Genomic DNA, 16,103 nt, shown 5'->3' on the forward strand with positions numbered 1-16,103 from the left:
GCTGCTCAGGTCACGGACTCGGCATCAGATCGGTGGAGGCTGACCTGAGAGGGTGCTGCCCCAACAGACAGGGGCCCCGCCAGGTGCCGTGCAGGGACCAGCAGAGACCTCTCCAGGGGCTGTGCGCAGGGATGGCATGGTACAAGCAGCTTCCCCAAGCAAGTATTGTCGAGAAGCAGACCTGTATGAGCTGGGCATCACTTAACTCCTGGCCTCGACACACCTGCCCGTGTCCAGGCGCCCCCAGATACCACCTGCACCAGAAAACTCTCAGAGCTCCCCAGAGAAGTTACATACCCAGCCCATAGCACATCTTCAAACGCAGTGGAGGTTCACCCAGCCCCCACCCAGCCCTGGAGAACAGAGGGAGGGTGCTGGCCATGTACACAGCCAACCCAGCTTGATCCCTGGCATACCATGTCCCCAAACCCACCAGAAATAATTCCTTAAAGTTTTTGGCCCACTCTTAGCAGTGCTCAGGGAACCGTTATGTAGTGATGGGATCAAACAAATGCCCTACCCACTGTACTATGGCTCCAGCCCCCAATTCCTGAGTGCATGGGTTAGAGTAACTCCAAGCACCGCTTGATATGGCCCAAAAACAAAACCAGAGATAACAAAAGGGAATGCCCTGCCAGAGGGGGGGAGGGAATGGAGGGTTGGAGAGATACTGGGATCATTGGTGGTGGAGAATGGGCACTGGTGGAGGGATGGGTACTCGATCATTGTATAACTGAAACCCAAGCACAAAAATTTCTAAGTCTACAACTGTACCTCATGGTGTTTTACTAATAAAAATCTTTTTTCTACTAATAAAAATTTAAGGAAAAACAAAACAAAACAAAGAAACTTCAAGGGGCACCAGTATGTGCAACTGCCTCTGTTGGGGCTAGGTGCCTGCTCATTGGCAGCAAAGGTCAGAGGGACGAAGGGCTCGAGAAGCAGAGGCAAGACCCAGGTTGGGGTTCCAGGTCTGAGCAGTGACCCCCTGCCGTTTCCATCGGTCCATGAACTGCCTCTCCTTAACGCATCCCAAGAGGCCAATAGTGGGGCTCCCGGCTGCACCTAACTGGCGACACACCCCTGCCCCTGGTAACTCTGAAATCCTCCCAAATTAGCAAGCAGGGAAGAGCCCAAATCGGAGGGCCACCTAGCCCCTGTGCTCGGTAGTACTGGTGCTGCTGCCACTCAGGGTGAGGGCTGGGTGCAGGAGGCCCCAGGTTCAAGCCCCAGCACTGTAAAAACAACTTTGGCAGGGAGGGCGTGTGTGTGTGTCGGGGGGGAGATCAGGGGGTAAGGGTGTGTGCGTGTGCGGGAAGGGGGTGTGTGTGTTGTGTGTGTATATACCTGGTCTCGTGGCAGGCATACGGCCTTCCCACTGTGCATCCCCAGACCCACACACGGCCCATCCTGACTCCTCCAGCCTCACAGCCTAGCCCTGAGCAGCCACACAGCTCCAGTGACAGATAAGCAGAGGCCTCCTGCTCTGACTGTCAGGGGCTGGGTCCTGCTGAGGCCCAGCAGCAGGGCAGAGCGTGAATGCCAGTATCCATTAATTGAAAACAAGGATGAGGGCCCAAGAGTTAGGGTAGGGTGGAAAAGCATTATCTGACATGCCAGTGCAATCCAAGCTACAATATACGGTCTCCAGAGCACCAAGTGTGACCCCCCCCCACACACACACGCACGTACACACACACAGTAAGGACAGGAGTACTGACAGGCAGTTCCTGGTGCTTGAACAATAGCCTCCAGGTGGATGACTACAATCCTAGCTGAAGAGGTGCCCAGAGAGAGCAGGAGGGCCAGGGGTGGCTGTGACCAGACCACACACTAGAGAGCCCCGAAGGTAGCACTCAGCTGCCATGTGCAGTCAGGGGCACATGAATGGACACACGGGGCAGTCAGGCCTTGACTGGGGGCTGGTCCCCTCCTCCATGAAGGAGACAACCAGGGCAGAGAATCTTTATTCCGTTCGAGGTGCAAAATGTCCACCTGGCAGGACCGTGACCCACAGCTCTGTCCAGCCCCAAATCGAGTCTCTAGGGGGTGGGACTATGGCCCTGTCCAGGGCTGACTCCACTCTCCCCTGCAGTCTCCTCATCCAGGAAGCCTGGCAGACAGTGATGGCTGCCTGGTGCTCACGAAGTTTTCACTGCAGGTCTGGGTCTCGCTCTGTGCTTGAAGCTACGCAGCGGGTTCTGAGTCTTCTTCTAGGGGGAGCAGAGTTGTGGTCAGTGGGGCCCATCTGAGTCCCGACCTCAGAAAGACACGCAGGGTGGGTGGTGAGCCCCAAAGCAGTGTCCAGAGAGGCAGAGGTCACTTTGCCCTTCCTCCTCCCCAGGACAGACAGGCATGTGAAGCAGCAAAGTCACCAGCTCCGAGGGCACAGGCATCCTGGTGGCCATGGGACTGCGGGGAGGGGCAGGGAGTCCTGAGCTACTGCAGCCCCCGGGGAACCAACCTTGGTCTTTTTAGAGGAGGATGGCTTCTTCCGCTTCTTGTGAGGGTGGACGAAGCCACGAAGAGCAGAAGGAACTGAAGAGAAACACCAAGCTGTGGCTTACACGGAGCCTCTGGCCCCAAGGGCCATGCCCACACCCGGCCAGCAATCCAGGTCTGACCCCCATGACTAGCACTCCCGGCCAGCAAGCGGGGCCAGGGCTGTGGCAGGGTAGTCAAGTTCTGAACTACGTGTGTGAGGTCTGGCCCAGTCCCCAGCATGCAACACAAGCAATGCCAAGGAAAGGCGAGGTGCCAGTCAGCACACGGGAACTCCGAGGCATCAAGTGCACCATCAGTGGCACTCAAGGGGCAGGCCAGGGGGTCACCAGAATTCTCTAAGTCAGCCTCCTGGAAGCAGTGTACGCAGGAAAGCTGTGCTGTGTAGTATCTGACAAAAGTTCCCCCTTCCTCCGGGGTTATAGCAACAGGACACCAGTGAAGCCTTGTGCGGGCTCACCCAGGTTCAACCCCTGGTATTCTATAGTCCCCCAAGCCCAACAGGAGTGAGCCCTCAGCACAGCCACATGCAGTGCACTCGCACACACATAGCCCCCACACCTCTTCCTTCCCTCCGGGAGACTCTGCATATCAGACCTGGGCCCTCGGTTCCACACTGACCTAACAAAGATGAATTCCTCCAACCCTCCCCGGATGCCCTTACCTGGCCCTCTGCAACTTGCCATCTTGGGGATCGGGTCCTCACTACTCGCCAATCTCCCCATCTGTCCCCTTCCCACCCTGACGACCTACCACTGGCTCTTACCCATTCCTAGGAGGCGCAGGAGCCTCCCCTCCAGCCCTTCCAGCCTCTCGGTCAGGGGAACCCGTGCCCTGAGCCCTGCGTGGGCACATGGAAGCGACTCCAGACCGATCATCCTCTTCCTGACCACAGGCCCCATCTTCTCCGACACTGTCCTCTGACTGCCCAAGATGCCAGCCCACGGCGCCCCCCCACCCCCATGGGCTGGACTTGAGAGCAAGAGCGCCAGGTGTGCAGGCGACCACCACCACCCAAGGGCCCACTCACCCAGGTAGTCAGGCACATTGCCTAGGTGAGGCTTCACCACGGCGGGGTGCAGGGGTAGGTCGTGACGCAGCAGCTGCAGGTCCCTGGGGTTGTCCTCAAAGTAGGTCTGACGAGGAAAGAGGTGGCACCATTGTCAGGCACGGGGCAGTCCTGCCCACCGGACCCAAAGCTGGCGAGACTCCCAGAAGCTGACGGGGGGACCAGGCTCTGCTCTCCATGCACAGCTGGCCGACAGAGCAGGGTCCCGGGCTTATGCACACCGCACCCCCCTTCAAAGAAGATATAATCGTGGCAGGAGCACAGCTGGGGTGCAGCCTCACAGGAGGCAGACCCAGTTTCCAGCCCCTGAGCCCACCGGGACAAAGTCCTGAGTACGGCAGGTAGTGGCCACCCCAAAACACAAAACAAAAAACGGACAAAACCAGGCCCCTCCCATCAGTGTGGCACGTGCAGGGGCCCTACGGCGGCAGCTAAGGTTACCGAGCCGCCCCCGCCCTCACCTTGAGCTTCTCGGAGTGGAGCAGCTCGTCCTTGATCTCTTTCAGCCTGGCCTCCCGCACGGCTTGTTTGGTGACTGAGCGCATGGCATCCTGCGGGGGTGCTGACCATCAGGACCAGGAGCTGCCCCCACCCCACTGCCCCCCTCCCTGCCCTCCCCCGGGCACCCCACTCACCCTACAGCGGTAGCGGAAGCCCTCTATCTCCTCCATGCGGAACTGGTAGGGGAGCAGGAGCGGTGTCCCGGGCTCTGTGGGGAAGGCAAGGCCCAGACTCCAACAACGTCCTCAGGTGGCTGCCCTGCTCCTGCCTGCTTCCTGGGGATGCCCCATCCCCGAGCCTCGGCCCAGCCATCAGAGGGGACCCTCGGCCCAGCCATCAGAGGGGACCAGAGGGACCCTCAGCTGCGCTGTCTTAGTGCTGGTGCCATAGTGCGTGGGGTCCCACAGCATGGCCAGCCCGTAGGAAGGCACGGCCACAACCAGCGGAAGCAGCAGGGAGAGCCCCGACACCCTACCCTGTGTAAGCCCCAGACCCTCTCCTTCCACATCACCAGCCTGCACAGTCGGACCGTCTGATCTAGACCCTCCTGGGGGACCGAAAGCCTCCCTACCCGCCTCCCCCCAGGATGAGGCCAGCCATCACGAGCTGCCCAGAAGCCCGCGCAGCAGGCCCCTCTCCAACCCTGCCCAGATGCCACCAGTCTCCCGGTTCCCGTCTCCCCTCAAAGCAGCTACTGGACCGCACCTCGCATGTGTCCAGTGCAGGGAACAGTGTCTGATCCTTATTACGTCCGACTCTCACCTCCACCCAGAAGCGCCTCCATCCTGCCCAGGTGCGACTGCTCGGCAGGTAACACGAAGGTCAGCACGGTGCCTGGGTTGTTGGCGCGCGCAGTCCTGCAGGGACCCCCAGTGAGTCAGCGGACGCGGCTCTCTCAGTGCCCCCTGCCCCCACGTCCAGCTCCCTACCTGCCCGCGCGGTGGATGTAGGCTTCGGGGGTTGGGGGCAGGTCAAAGTTGAGCACGGCACTCACGTGGTGAAAGTCGATGCCCCGGGCCACTCCGGCCTCGGGGTCACCGGAGGCTCTGCAGGAGAGACCCTGTCAGCCCGCACAGACCCCACTGAGAAGAGCACAAGCCCGACCCAGCAGGGCCTCTTCTACAAGATTGCTCAGGGGGACAACTGACGCAGCTCTGGTGAAGGCACAGAGCTCCCCCAACCCAGCCACCTGCTGGGGGGGACCTCCCTCCGCCACATCAGGTCAGGAAATCTTGTTCCCGCCAAGGACCATTCTGGTGACAACCCACGTGGCATCCGTGCCTGTCCTTGGACCAGAGCCCAGGATTCTGCAGGTCTTACATGAGCCCAAGGATCCTGCCCAGCTCTCAAAACCTCCAGGCCACTCTCTACACCCAGCACAGGGCAGGCCTTCCAAACAGACGATAGCCAGCGGTCATACAGGCGGTGTCCACAGGGGCCTGTGTGCCCCTCACCACCCACCCTGACAGAGGGCAGCCCTGCAGGCCCGGGGGCCCTGGACTCCTGCCTGCGTCCTCTGCAAGGCTGGAAAGCAGATCTCTGGGGTGGCCGGGAGGAGCGGGCCAGGAACTTACTGGTCTCCCTTTGGTCCTTTGCTACGACGCTTGCCCTTGATGGTGGCACCCAGGACCTCAGCGTCCGTGGCAATGACACAGTCGTAGAAGCCCTGGTTGAACTGGGAGATGATGTGACACCTGCAGGTCGGCAGCGGGATGGCCAGTGATGGCCAGGGACAGTCAGGGAAGGCCAGCAACCAGAGCCAGTGCCCCACAGCTGCACCCTTATTTCCTTGTTACCTGCACCGCGACCCCTCCCACACCTAGCCTCTGCGCCTTGGCACCCTCAGCGGCTTATCACGGCTGAACCAGGAGCAACGCCCAGCACCGGTACCTGGAGCGCAGCGGGAGCTCGCCATTGAGCACGCAGCTGGGGATGCTGAACTGCTCGAGGAACAGGCGCAGCCGGTAACTGCGCTCCAGCGTGTTGACAAAGAGGAGAGACTTGCCCCGAATCAGCGACAGCTTGAGCAGTGCGTACAGCAGGAGGAACTTATCTTCCTCCGTCTCGCAAACCACCTGAAACTGTTCTAACTGGTCTGGCCCGGGGAGCTGCGATTCCTGCAATTTGAGGGTGACCTGAGGGAGGACCGGGCCGTGGTCAGGACAGAGGCGAAGACAGAATGCTCCCGGCAGCCTGTGCCCCCGAGTTCAGTACAGACACGTCGCACGAGGCGTCCTGGGCCCCTGCAACACACAGCCTAAAAACCAAGGGGAGCTAGGGCGAGATGACAGCAAGGAGGGTTCTGGCCTTACACACACACCCTGGGTTTGACCACCAGCATTCTATATGGTCTCCCAGGATGCCAGGAGTGTTCCCTGAGTACAAGGGATGTGGGTTTTTTTGTTTGTTTGTTTAGGTGGTTTTGGGGTCACACTCGGCGGTGCTCAGGGTCTCTGCTAGCAGGTGGGACTATATGTGATGCTGGGGATCAAACTCAGATCTGCTAGATACAAGGCAAGTCGCCCCCTCCCCCCCAACCCACCTGCTACACTATCTTTCCAACCCCTCAAGTTGTATTTCAGTAGCAGTTTGATTATTTCTCACATACAAGCTCTCAGTTCAAGTGCATTTACTACTGGGGAAGTCATTTGGGATGAGGAACAGAAAGAAAAAGATGACAACAGCTGGCGCCGGAGTAACAGTACAGTGGGGAGAACATACACCTTGTGTGCAGCTGACTGGGGTTCTATCCCCGGCACCCCATAGGGTCCCCCATGCGCTGCCAGGAGTAATTCCTGAGTGCAGAGTCAGAAGCATTGCTAGATGTGATTCAAAATAAATAAGCAAAATAAAAGAAATGACAATAAATTTCCTCTAAGGAAAAAAGTGAATGCCGCATCAACCAATTTTTGGGAGCATCAAATTCACATGAGGCAAGAACTGGAACCACTATTCAGTGCATCCTTCTGCCCAGAAGGATCTCAGGGTGCCTCCAGAAGCCCACACCGAGGCCTCTGCAGAGGGGTGACCAGCTGCCCCACCACTTGATTCCTCCGGAAAGGAAGAATCAGTCCTCGGGGCTGGAGCGATAGAACAGCAGGTAGGGCATTTGCCTTGCACGCAGCTGACCCAGGTTCGATTCCCAGCATCCTATATGGTCCCCCGAGCACTGCCAGGAGTAATTTCTGAGTGCATGAGCCAGCAGTAACCCTGTGCATTGCTGGTGTGACGCAAAAAGAAAAAAGAATGAAGTCCTCTGAACATGAATGGGGTCATGAATGGGGATCCTGGTGCCCTCTGAAGACCTCACCGGGTTGTGCAGAACAAGCTCCTTGAGTGCCTGAACATCCTCATTGAAAGTGGCTGACATGAGAAACGCCTGATAAATGCGGGGCAGGTGGCTGCAACAAAGCAGAGAGCCATGAGACTTCAGCTCCGAGGGCTCCGACCCCCCTCCCCGACAGTCCAGATCAGCATTTTCCAAATGGGGTCTCCAGGGCCTCTGTGGAGCTCGGAGAATGTTCCAAGGGGGCCACAGGTGAACATCTCATAAATATCTCATAAATGGGGTGAGGTGGGGGCCGGGACAGGAGAGCAGGGACCGTCCAGTAGGATGGGGGGGGGCGGGCAGAGGAATGAAGGCGGTAAGGATGGAAGGCAGGCTATGGTCAGAAAAGGGTGGGCCACACTGGTGGGGTCCCTAGGCGCTTCTCATAGCCCCCACGTCTATTCCTTACCAAAGAAGACTCTTAAGCTCCTCTTCAAACCCAAAGGAGAAGAGAAGGTCCGCCTCGTCCATGACCAGCAGCTCCAGGGAGTCACGGAGCTTCAGATTGTCCTGCTGCAGGTGGTGAAGCACGCGAGAGGGGGTCCCAACCACCACGTCTGGCTTCTCCATGAGCACAGCCCTGCAGGCGGGAGGCAGCTGGGGTTCATCCCGCACCAGCCCCTTTTCTCCCCACACACAGCCCGAGCCCACCGTCCACCTCCTGGGCAGACGGTGACCGTGACCAGGCCTGCACTTGTCTCTACGCACCTCTGCGAAGCTGAGGCTTCACTGGCCGAGATGTTGGCCACCCGGATATCGCGGGCACAGTAGGTCGTGAGCTGCTGGACCATGGTCTGGGCCTGCTGGGCCAGTTCTTTGGTGGGCACGAGGATAAGGCCTCTCACTGCCTGTTCGACAGCTGGGCCTGTCTGCAAGCGCAGGAATCTGTGTCATCACGGACCCTCTTCTTCCAGACCACCGGAAACAGTTGTCACGGGCCCAACCAAAGGAGTGAGCTGCGTTTTCATCAGCCCTCGTCACCTTTACCCAGCTGGGAAAGAAGGGTGCTCCCCCGGTCCCCTAAGAGCTCAGCCTTAAAAGAAACAAGCCACCGGCTACGGAGCGACGCCAATGCACCAACGCCAATGCAGGGTTGGGGGTTCCCGAGTTAGGCCCGCCGGCGTGCGAAAGGGAGGAGAGAACGGGCCCGCCCGCGGCCCACGCACCGCCTTCAGCAGGAGCAGCCGCTGCAGCAGCGGCAGCGCGTAGGCCGCCGTCTTCCCCGAGCCCGTGCGCGCGCGCGCCAGCAGGTCCTTCCCGTCCAGGGCCAGCGGCACCGCCTTCTCCTGGATCGGCGTGGGGCGCTCCCAGCCCAGGTCGGCGACGGCCTAGGAGGAACCAAAGTGACGCCCGGAAGGCGGCCGCTCCTCCCGCCCGGTCCCCGCGGCCCTCCCGGTACCTGCAGGATCCGCGGGTCGAGCCCGAAGTCTCGGAAGCCCAGCGACTCCTCCTCGGCCATGCTGCGGGGTCGCGGGCCGGAAGCACGCGCGGAGGGAAGCGCGCGTCGCTATGGGGCGGGCCTCAGCAACCACCAATCGGCGCCGGGGCCGCCTCCCGGAAGTGTGGAGGCGGGGCTTCCGGCGCGGAGGCTCGGGAGCCGCCGGGAGCCGCCGGAAGCTGCGGGGGCGGGAGGGCGGGCGCTCGAGCCTGGCCGTGCCAGGGGTCTCCCTGGCCACACTCTCGCCCGAACCCTCGGGTGCCTGCGGCGGGGAGAGTGCGTAGCTGGAAGTCAGGTAGGTTGACTTGGGTCCCCGGAGCTGCCCATCAGTTCCCGGAAGCTTGGTTAATGAATGAGGAGTATTTGGTTCCTAGCGGAGAGACGGTATGCGATTAAGGCGCCCACCCCCGCCCCCCTCCCCAGCAGGAGGAATGCCTGAGCACAGTGCCCTGAGCACAGTTGGCTTAGCCCCAAAACCAAATACAGAAATTTTTGGCCTCCACCTGGATAACAGCTTCCTGTCGTTGCTATAACTAATGTAGTAGCTTAAAACTGATTATTCTATAGTTAACGGAAGTCAGGAGCCTGACACAGGTCCCCAGCTGGACTTGAAATCAAGATATAAGGGCCAGATAGACGGCAATTAAGGCATGTGCAAGCGGGGGTCATCTCCACTATATATGGTCCGTCTCCCCCCCTACCCCCCACCCCAGCCCTGCCAGGAGTGATTCCTAAGCACTGCTGGGTGTGGCCCAAAAACAAAACAAGAAATCAAGATGTGCTTGGGCTGCATTCCATTCTGGAGACTGTAGAGGGGTTATTAATTTCTTGCTTTCCTCTCCTTTCTGGTAACTCACACACATGTTGCTGAACTGGAGCAACCTCCCAAGCACCACCAGATGTGGCCCCCCCAAAAAAAATGTTGGTGATAGGAGCTGATAGGTTACGTAAGTGGTTACCATTCCACCCCAAACACAAACCTACTTTATCATAGAGCACTGAACGACTGTGTCTGCAATGACATGGACTCAATGTGAGGACCAAATCCTGGGCTGAAAGAGACTCCTATTCATGCACCAGTTAAATCAACACTAGGACCCACATATAAAGGTGGGCACTGGGCCAGAGACAATAGAAGACAATGAACCCCCTTTTCTCGTGGGAAAATGTTCTTGTGGAAAAGTGTTCTTATTTTATCCCGCAGGACAGTTAAGAATGAAATCAGGGTAATAGGAATCACCAGAATCCCTTTGATGTAGTCAAACAGAGCCAATGAGACAGTACAGTGAATAAAGAAATTGCCTTGTAAAACCATTTGGATAACCAGCACCACATATGGCCCCTCAAAAACTACCAGGAGTGATCCCTGAGCACCACCGAGTGTGGACCCAAAAATTTAAAATATTTTGTGAAGGGGGTATGATGCCACCAACAGGTCAATCTGTACCTGTGAGGCGAGTGCATCAGCAGCCTGATGGCACCTTCAGACTTCCAGATACCCCAAAATTGCTGCTGTGCCTTTGGCCAGACCCCAAAAACTTGGGGCCAAGTTTACCAAGAAAGTAAACGGTCAAAAGTTAGGTATGTGGGAAAAACACCCACACACCACCTCCGGCTCAGCTATATAATTGGAAGGAGGCATGGCCTCTCTGGTTCCTGATTGAACTGCTTAATGGCCATGATCCCAGAGACTCAGAAAAAAATCTCAAATCCCAGCAGCTTTTGGCAGAAATGCGTCCGGTCCCTGCAGTTGGTTACCGGTGCTGGGCCAACCCAGGTGGGAAAAGGTTTCGTGCCTTGGCCTGTTCCCCCTGGTGGCCGCCATCCTCCAGAGGCCACTGGACAGTCAGGTTTGGGCCCACAGTGACGAGACACGCAGGGCCTCAGGGGATGGGGGTGGAGCTGGTCCTGTCCTCCCCACCCCAACAAGACCCAAGACTCTGGCTCCTGATCAAGGTGCTTAACGGCCATGATCCCAGAGACTCAGAAACAAATCTCAAAACCCAGCGGCTTTTGGCAGAAATGAGTCTGGACCACGCATTAGGTTACTGTTGCCAGGCCACCCCAGGAGGGAAAGGGTGTTGTCCCTCCGCCTGCTTCCCCCTGGTGGCTCGGTGGCCATCATCCTTCAGAGGCCATTGGTCAGGTTTGGGCCCACAGTGATGAGACATTTTGGGCCTCACGGGATGGGGGTGGAGCTGGTCCTGTCCTCCCCACCCCAACAAGACCCCAAGTCATCGCCCATGAACGGCCTCTCTGGCTCCTGATCAAGCTGCTTAACGACCATGATCCCAGAGACTCAGGAACAAATCTCGGAACCCAGCAGGTTTTGGCAGAAATCCCTCCAGATTTAAGTGTTAAAATTTCATAATTGCAAAATCACGTGGCCACTACTGCAGCCACGTGACATCATATGTTATTCATAACCAGCAATAGAAAACAAATTGTCTACTGTTGCCTTTTCAGCAGATCTAAGTGTTGGGGTAAAATTTCAAATAATAATGGTGGGTCTGGTGTCAAAATATTGAATGTGATCAAAGTAGAGAGGGAGTAATGTGGAAATCATCTGCCCACAGGTAGGGGGAGGGTGTGGGGTGGGTGTATACTGGGGTTGTTGGTGGTGGAGAATGGGCACTGGCAAAGGTACGGGTGTTTCATTGTATGACCGAGACTTAAACCCAAAAGCTTTGTAACTACTCACACGGTGATTCAATAAATAAAATCATAAAAAATGAAAAAAAATTGTGAATACTATATACAGATTACATTTGAGGGGGGAATCGTTTTGCCCACAGCCACCAACCATCAACCCCTCCTGTTCCTCCCGCCCAATCAGGATAAATCTTCAATGAATTCCCACTTTAGTCCTCATTTCCACCCCTTCCACCAAAAATTCTCAAAAAAACCTCAGGACTTACTGACCTATCAGTGTAACTGTAATGAACTTAACTGTCTGCCACTGGAGACCTATTAAAGTCAGCCCCATGGGGCCCAAGAAATAGTACTGCAGGTAGGGCACTTGCCTTGTACATGGTTGTCTCAGGTTTGATCCCTGGCATCCCATATGGTCCTGCAACCCCCACCAGGAGTGATTCCTGAGTGCAGAGCCAGGAGTAACCCCTGAGCACTGCCAGGTGTGACCTCCCCCGCCCCCCCCCCCCAAAAAAAACCTTATATCGGGCCAGAGAGATATACAGGGCTTAAATGCTTGCCTTGCACATAGCTGACCAGGTTCAATCCTGGCATCTTATAAGGATCCTGAGTCCTGTAAGGAGTAAACCCTGAGCACACAGCCAGGAGTGAGCCCTGAATACAGCTGGGTGTGGACCCAAAAGAATAAAAAATACATATATGGAATAGTATACAAAAATAGAGGAAAACACGAATCAAGTTCTGTTGGTCAAATCAATAAGCATAGATTTTTACTTCTTTAGGTCACATCCATAGGTCTTCAGGGCTGGCTGTGCACTCAGGGATCACTCTTGGCAGGCTTGGGGAACCATATGTAGCTGTCAGGGATCGAATCCGAGTCGGCCATGTACAAGACAAGTGCCCTCCCTGCTGTAGTTATTACTCTGGCCCCAGAGGATGTATTTCAAACAAACATAAATAAAATCATAAGATATCAAAAATGGGCAAGTCATGGCATTCCGTTGTAACAGCAGCAAGGCAAGGCAGAAGTGTGCCAAGGCCGAAGTATGTCTTCGGTGCTGGAGGCCAGAAACAGCTGCTTGATCTCCTATGGTTCCTTGCTTACAAATGGCCCTGGCTGTCCTCTGTGAATGGCTATACTACCCCCCTTTCCATCCCCTTTCCCCAAAATACACTGCAGGCCCTCCCCTCCCTATATTCCCCACTGACGTCCATTCCTGGTGAGCCAGAGGCCATCCAGGAGCCTTCTCTCCATGTCCCTCCATGCTGCCCATTGGCCCCAATCTCTGACTTCAAACACAGCTACTGCAACACCTTTTATTTCACTGGTAAAATCTGTATAAGGAACGGATCTGGCTCCTGTGAAGACAACATTTACCACGGCTCAAATAAAGATTTAAGGGAGACGGAGGCTGGCACATCTGCCTCATGCTAGCTGGCACTGTTTGTTCGTGTTCTCAGGCTGTGTGATGGGCATCCCAGCTATCACCAGGGTCTCAGCTCTGCCCTCCAAAAGGGCTCCAAAAAAATGTGGGTTTTTTTTTTTTTGCTTTTTTGGGGGTCACACCTGGCAATGCTTGGGATACTCCTGGCTCATGCACTCAGGAATTACTCCTGGTAGTGCTCGGGGGAACCATATGGGATGCTGGGAATCAAATCTGGGTCAGCTGCGTGCAAGGCAAATGCACCCTCCTCGCTGTGCTACCTCTCCAGCCCCCAAAGAACCTATGATGTCCCCTGGGGACCCACAGCCTGTGAAAATCTTGCCAGCTACCACAGTAGTGACTAAAAGGGCATGGCTAAGACTAGAGGGAACAGTATTGGTGTTTCCACTCGTCACACAGGCCAGGGTCACTTCAACTAAGAAGGAAAACAGGATTTATCAAAATATAGTTCTAATATATAGAAAAACATTGCCATCTTTGGGAGCCAGGTCCTGCCCCTTATTTACATTCACAGTCACTGAGTGAATAGGGGCAGGCTGGGGAGCGAGGCCCTCTGGTGGGATACTTCATTTATCTACTGTGTGAGTAGAAAAGGAAAGGAGAAAGGGTCTTTTTTTTTTTTTCATTTGCTCATTTTGTAATAAGATGGAGGCGAATCACAGGTGGCAGGGAGGAGACGGCTCAGAACCCAGGAGGGATCTTTGAAAGCCTGGGCCCCTGCCCTGTGTCCTGGAGAACCAATGCTAGCCAGTGGCTGGGCAAAGTGCTGGGAGCCCTGGAACCAAGGAGCCTTATGTCCCTTTTTTCTTTTTTCTTTTTTTTTTTTCCAGATTCCCCCCTCAGTATCCCTGTGGGTAAGGTATCAGGTGAGGAACAGTACCAAAATGAGGTGAAGGGAGGCTCACAGAGAGGGCACTACACCAACTTCTTGGCCTCAAAGAAGCTCTTGAGGTGACGCATCTGCCAAATGCCAGTGAGGATGAAGATGACCGTCTGCGCGATGGACCACCACAGGACTCTCTGGTTGGTGCTCTCGCTGGTCAGGCGGAAGCGCTCTTCACGATACTAGTGAGAAAAGAGATCCAGAATCAAAGATGCAGGAGGGCCAGCCCCATCAGTGACTCGGCCATGGAAACCAGTGTCTTCTGGAAGACAGCCTCTGCTTCCATAGGGGGCAACAGGCCTTCCACAAGTATCCCTGCTGCACAGAAATCACCTTTCTGGGGCCAGAGTGATAGTACAGAAGGTGAAGTGCTTGCCTTCGATGCAGCCGGTTCAATCCCCAGCATCCCATATGGTCCCAAGTCCACCAGGAGTGATCCCTGACAGCAGAGCCAAGAGTACACCCTGAGCAATGCCAGATGTGGCCCCCAAAGTAAGAATTTTTTCAAAAACAAATCACTTTTCTACCATCTCAAGAAAGAGCTCCAGGTAAACAGATGGCCAGTGGCTTCTGCTAGATTGGGAATGTTCTCCCTGTCATTTCAGGGCTTAACAGCAGCCATGGGGGGAGGGGGGAGCCTGCTGGTGGTAGGGCGCCCACCTGGCATGCATCAGGGTCTGAGATGGGTCCCTGGCTCCACCCCATGTGCCACGTACCACCCTGGTGGCACTGCTTCTGGTGACTGGCTCCACAACACCAGTTGTGAGAAGGGCTTTCTCTGGTGCAAGGAAACTAACTGTGCAAAGCCGAAAGCACGTGTGCCCTGGCGACACCAATGTGTGGGACTCCCAGGGGCATCAGAAGGCAGCCAAAGGGGGGACCGAGTCGTGCAGAAGCAAGACCTGCCCGCTTATTCTCTGAGCACTTGGGCTCTCGACACCGCCCAAGGTAGAAGCTTCCGGCAGGTGCTGTGGGTGCAAAGGTCAAGTGTGCGTCCAGGCACAGGGAGCGGGGCTTACCCGCTGGTAATCCTGCTCCTTCTGGATCTGCTCCACCTGGTCGAGCAGCTGGCGGGCTCGGAGCTGCAACTCTGTCAGCTTGTCCTTGGCCGCGATCTCAGGGTAGTTGTTGGCGTGCTCCCCCACCTGAATGTCTAGGTACACGCGCTAGCGGGAAAGGACAGGGTTGGGGGCCCCACGCCATCGCCGGGACCGCGAGGTCAGGGTGAGGAGTCCCTGACGCCCCCCGCTGTCGCCGGGACGTGACCGTGGCAGCGAATTACAAGGACGTCGGCGGGAGACCCAGTGCTGGTAGGTGGTCTTACCAGCCTGCCGCCGGCAAAGAGCGCCATCCGGGTGGAGTTGGAGTGCAGGCAGATCTGGTGGTCGCCGGGGGTGTGGGAGGTGAAGGTGAAGCGGCCCTCGGAGCCGTACTGCCGGGACAGCACCACCTACGGGGAGGGCCGGGGTCCGAGGGCCGCCGTCAGCCCCGCCGCCTCGCCGGCGTCCCCCGCGAGGAGCCGGGGCGGCCCGGACGCCTACCTTGCCGTCGGGGTCCTTCACCTCCACGTGCATCCCCAGGCCGGGGGTCGAGGGCAGGAAGACCTCCTTCTGCTTGTCCCACATCTGGGTGCGGTAGTTGCCTGCGGGGCACACCTGGGCATCACGTCCCGCCGCGCCCGCGGCCGCCCGCCCCCAGGCCCTCCCGTGCCGGCGCCCTCCTGACCGATGACCATGGTCTCATCGGGGATCTCCTCAATGAAGCAGCGCTTCTCGGTCTCGCCGATGTGAAAGTAGAGGCCCCGGGTGACGGCCGCGCACAGCGAGAGCAGCAGCAGCGCCGGCAGCCCCGACCCTGCACCTGCCATCGCGGCCCCGGCCAGCGCGCCTGCGCCCTCGGTCCGGACGCTAGGGGGCGGGGCCGGGCGCGCGCCTGCGCACCGGCGCTCTCGGCAGGCCCCGCCCTGTGGGCGGAGCGGAGGCCGCGCACGCGCGAGACTGGCGCGGACGCGGAGGGGCGTCACGTGGCAGGCGCCTGTCGCTCGACTGCCGGCCCGGCTCACTTGGTTCTGCGGAGGTGCCGGTTCCCCGGGCTCGCTCCGGAGCCTTCCTTGCTCACACGTACCCGCGCGTCTGAGCAGCTCGTGCTGCACCTGTTGCCTTCTGGACTCATACAAGGCAAACGGACTAGTGACAGCCACGTCATCCCAGAGCAGCCTCGGTTCCGTTCAGTGAGCTGAGAACGCGTGGGGACCTTCCCTTTAAACATGTGACTTGGGTCTGGAG

At 57.3% G+C, this 16,103-nt stretch overlaps 2 protein-coding genes across 2 annotated transcripts; both read right to left on the minus strand.

Annotated features, from left to right (window-relative positions):
- Positions 1-1,959: 1,959 nt before the first annotated feature.
- On the minus strand, positions 1,960-8,944 carry DDX56 (DEAD-box helicase 56). The gene is made up of 14 exons (XM_056113442.1): positions 8,800-8,944; positions 8,567-8,728; positions 8,109-8,269; positions 7,810-7,980; positions 7,383-7,473; positions 5,963-6,207; positions 5,647-5,766; positions 5,002-5,118; positions 4,835-4,929; positions 4,207-4,280; positions 4,033-4,122; positions 3,533-3,638; positions 2,465-2,538; positions 1,960-2,213 (listed from the first exon to the last, which is right to left on the minus strand). The coding sequence occupies exons 1-14, from the start codon at positions 8,857-8,859 to the stop codon at positions 2,142-2,144; spliced, it is 1,638 nt and encodes a 545-aa protein (XP_055969417.1). The 5' UTR covers positions 8,860-8,944; the 3' UTR covers positions 1,960-2,141.
- Positions 8,945-12,793: 3,849 nt separating this feature from the next.
- TMED4 (transmembrane p24 trafficking protein 4) lies at positions 12,794-15,711 on the minus strand. Its single transcript, XM_056113445.1, has 5 exons — positions 15,544-15,711; positions 15,360-15,460; positions 15,143-15,268; positions 14,838-14,984; positions 12,794-14,000 (listed from the first exon to the last, which is right to left on the minus strand). The coding sequence occupies exons 1-5, from the start codon at positions 15,683-15,685 to the stop codon at positions 13,851-13,853; spliced, it is 666 nt and encodes a 221-aa protein (XP_055969420.1). The 5' UTR covers positions 15,686-15,711; the 3' UTR covers positions 12,794-13,850.
- Between the last annotated feature and the right edge of the window lie 392 nt (positions 15,712-16,103).

Source organism: Sorex fumeus, unplaced genomic scaffold (genome assembly GCF_029834395.1).
Source record: "Sorex fumeus unplaced genomic scaffold, SorFum_2.1 ptg000020l, whole genome shotgun sequence".
In the NCBI taxonomy this organism is placed as follows: Eukaryota; Metazoa; Chordata; class Mammalia; order Eulipotyphla; family Soricidae; genus Sorex; species Sorex fumeus.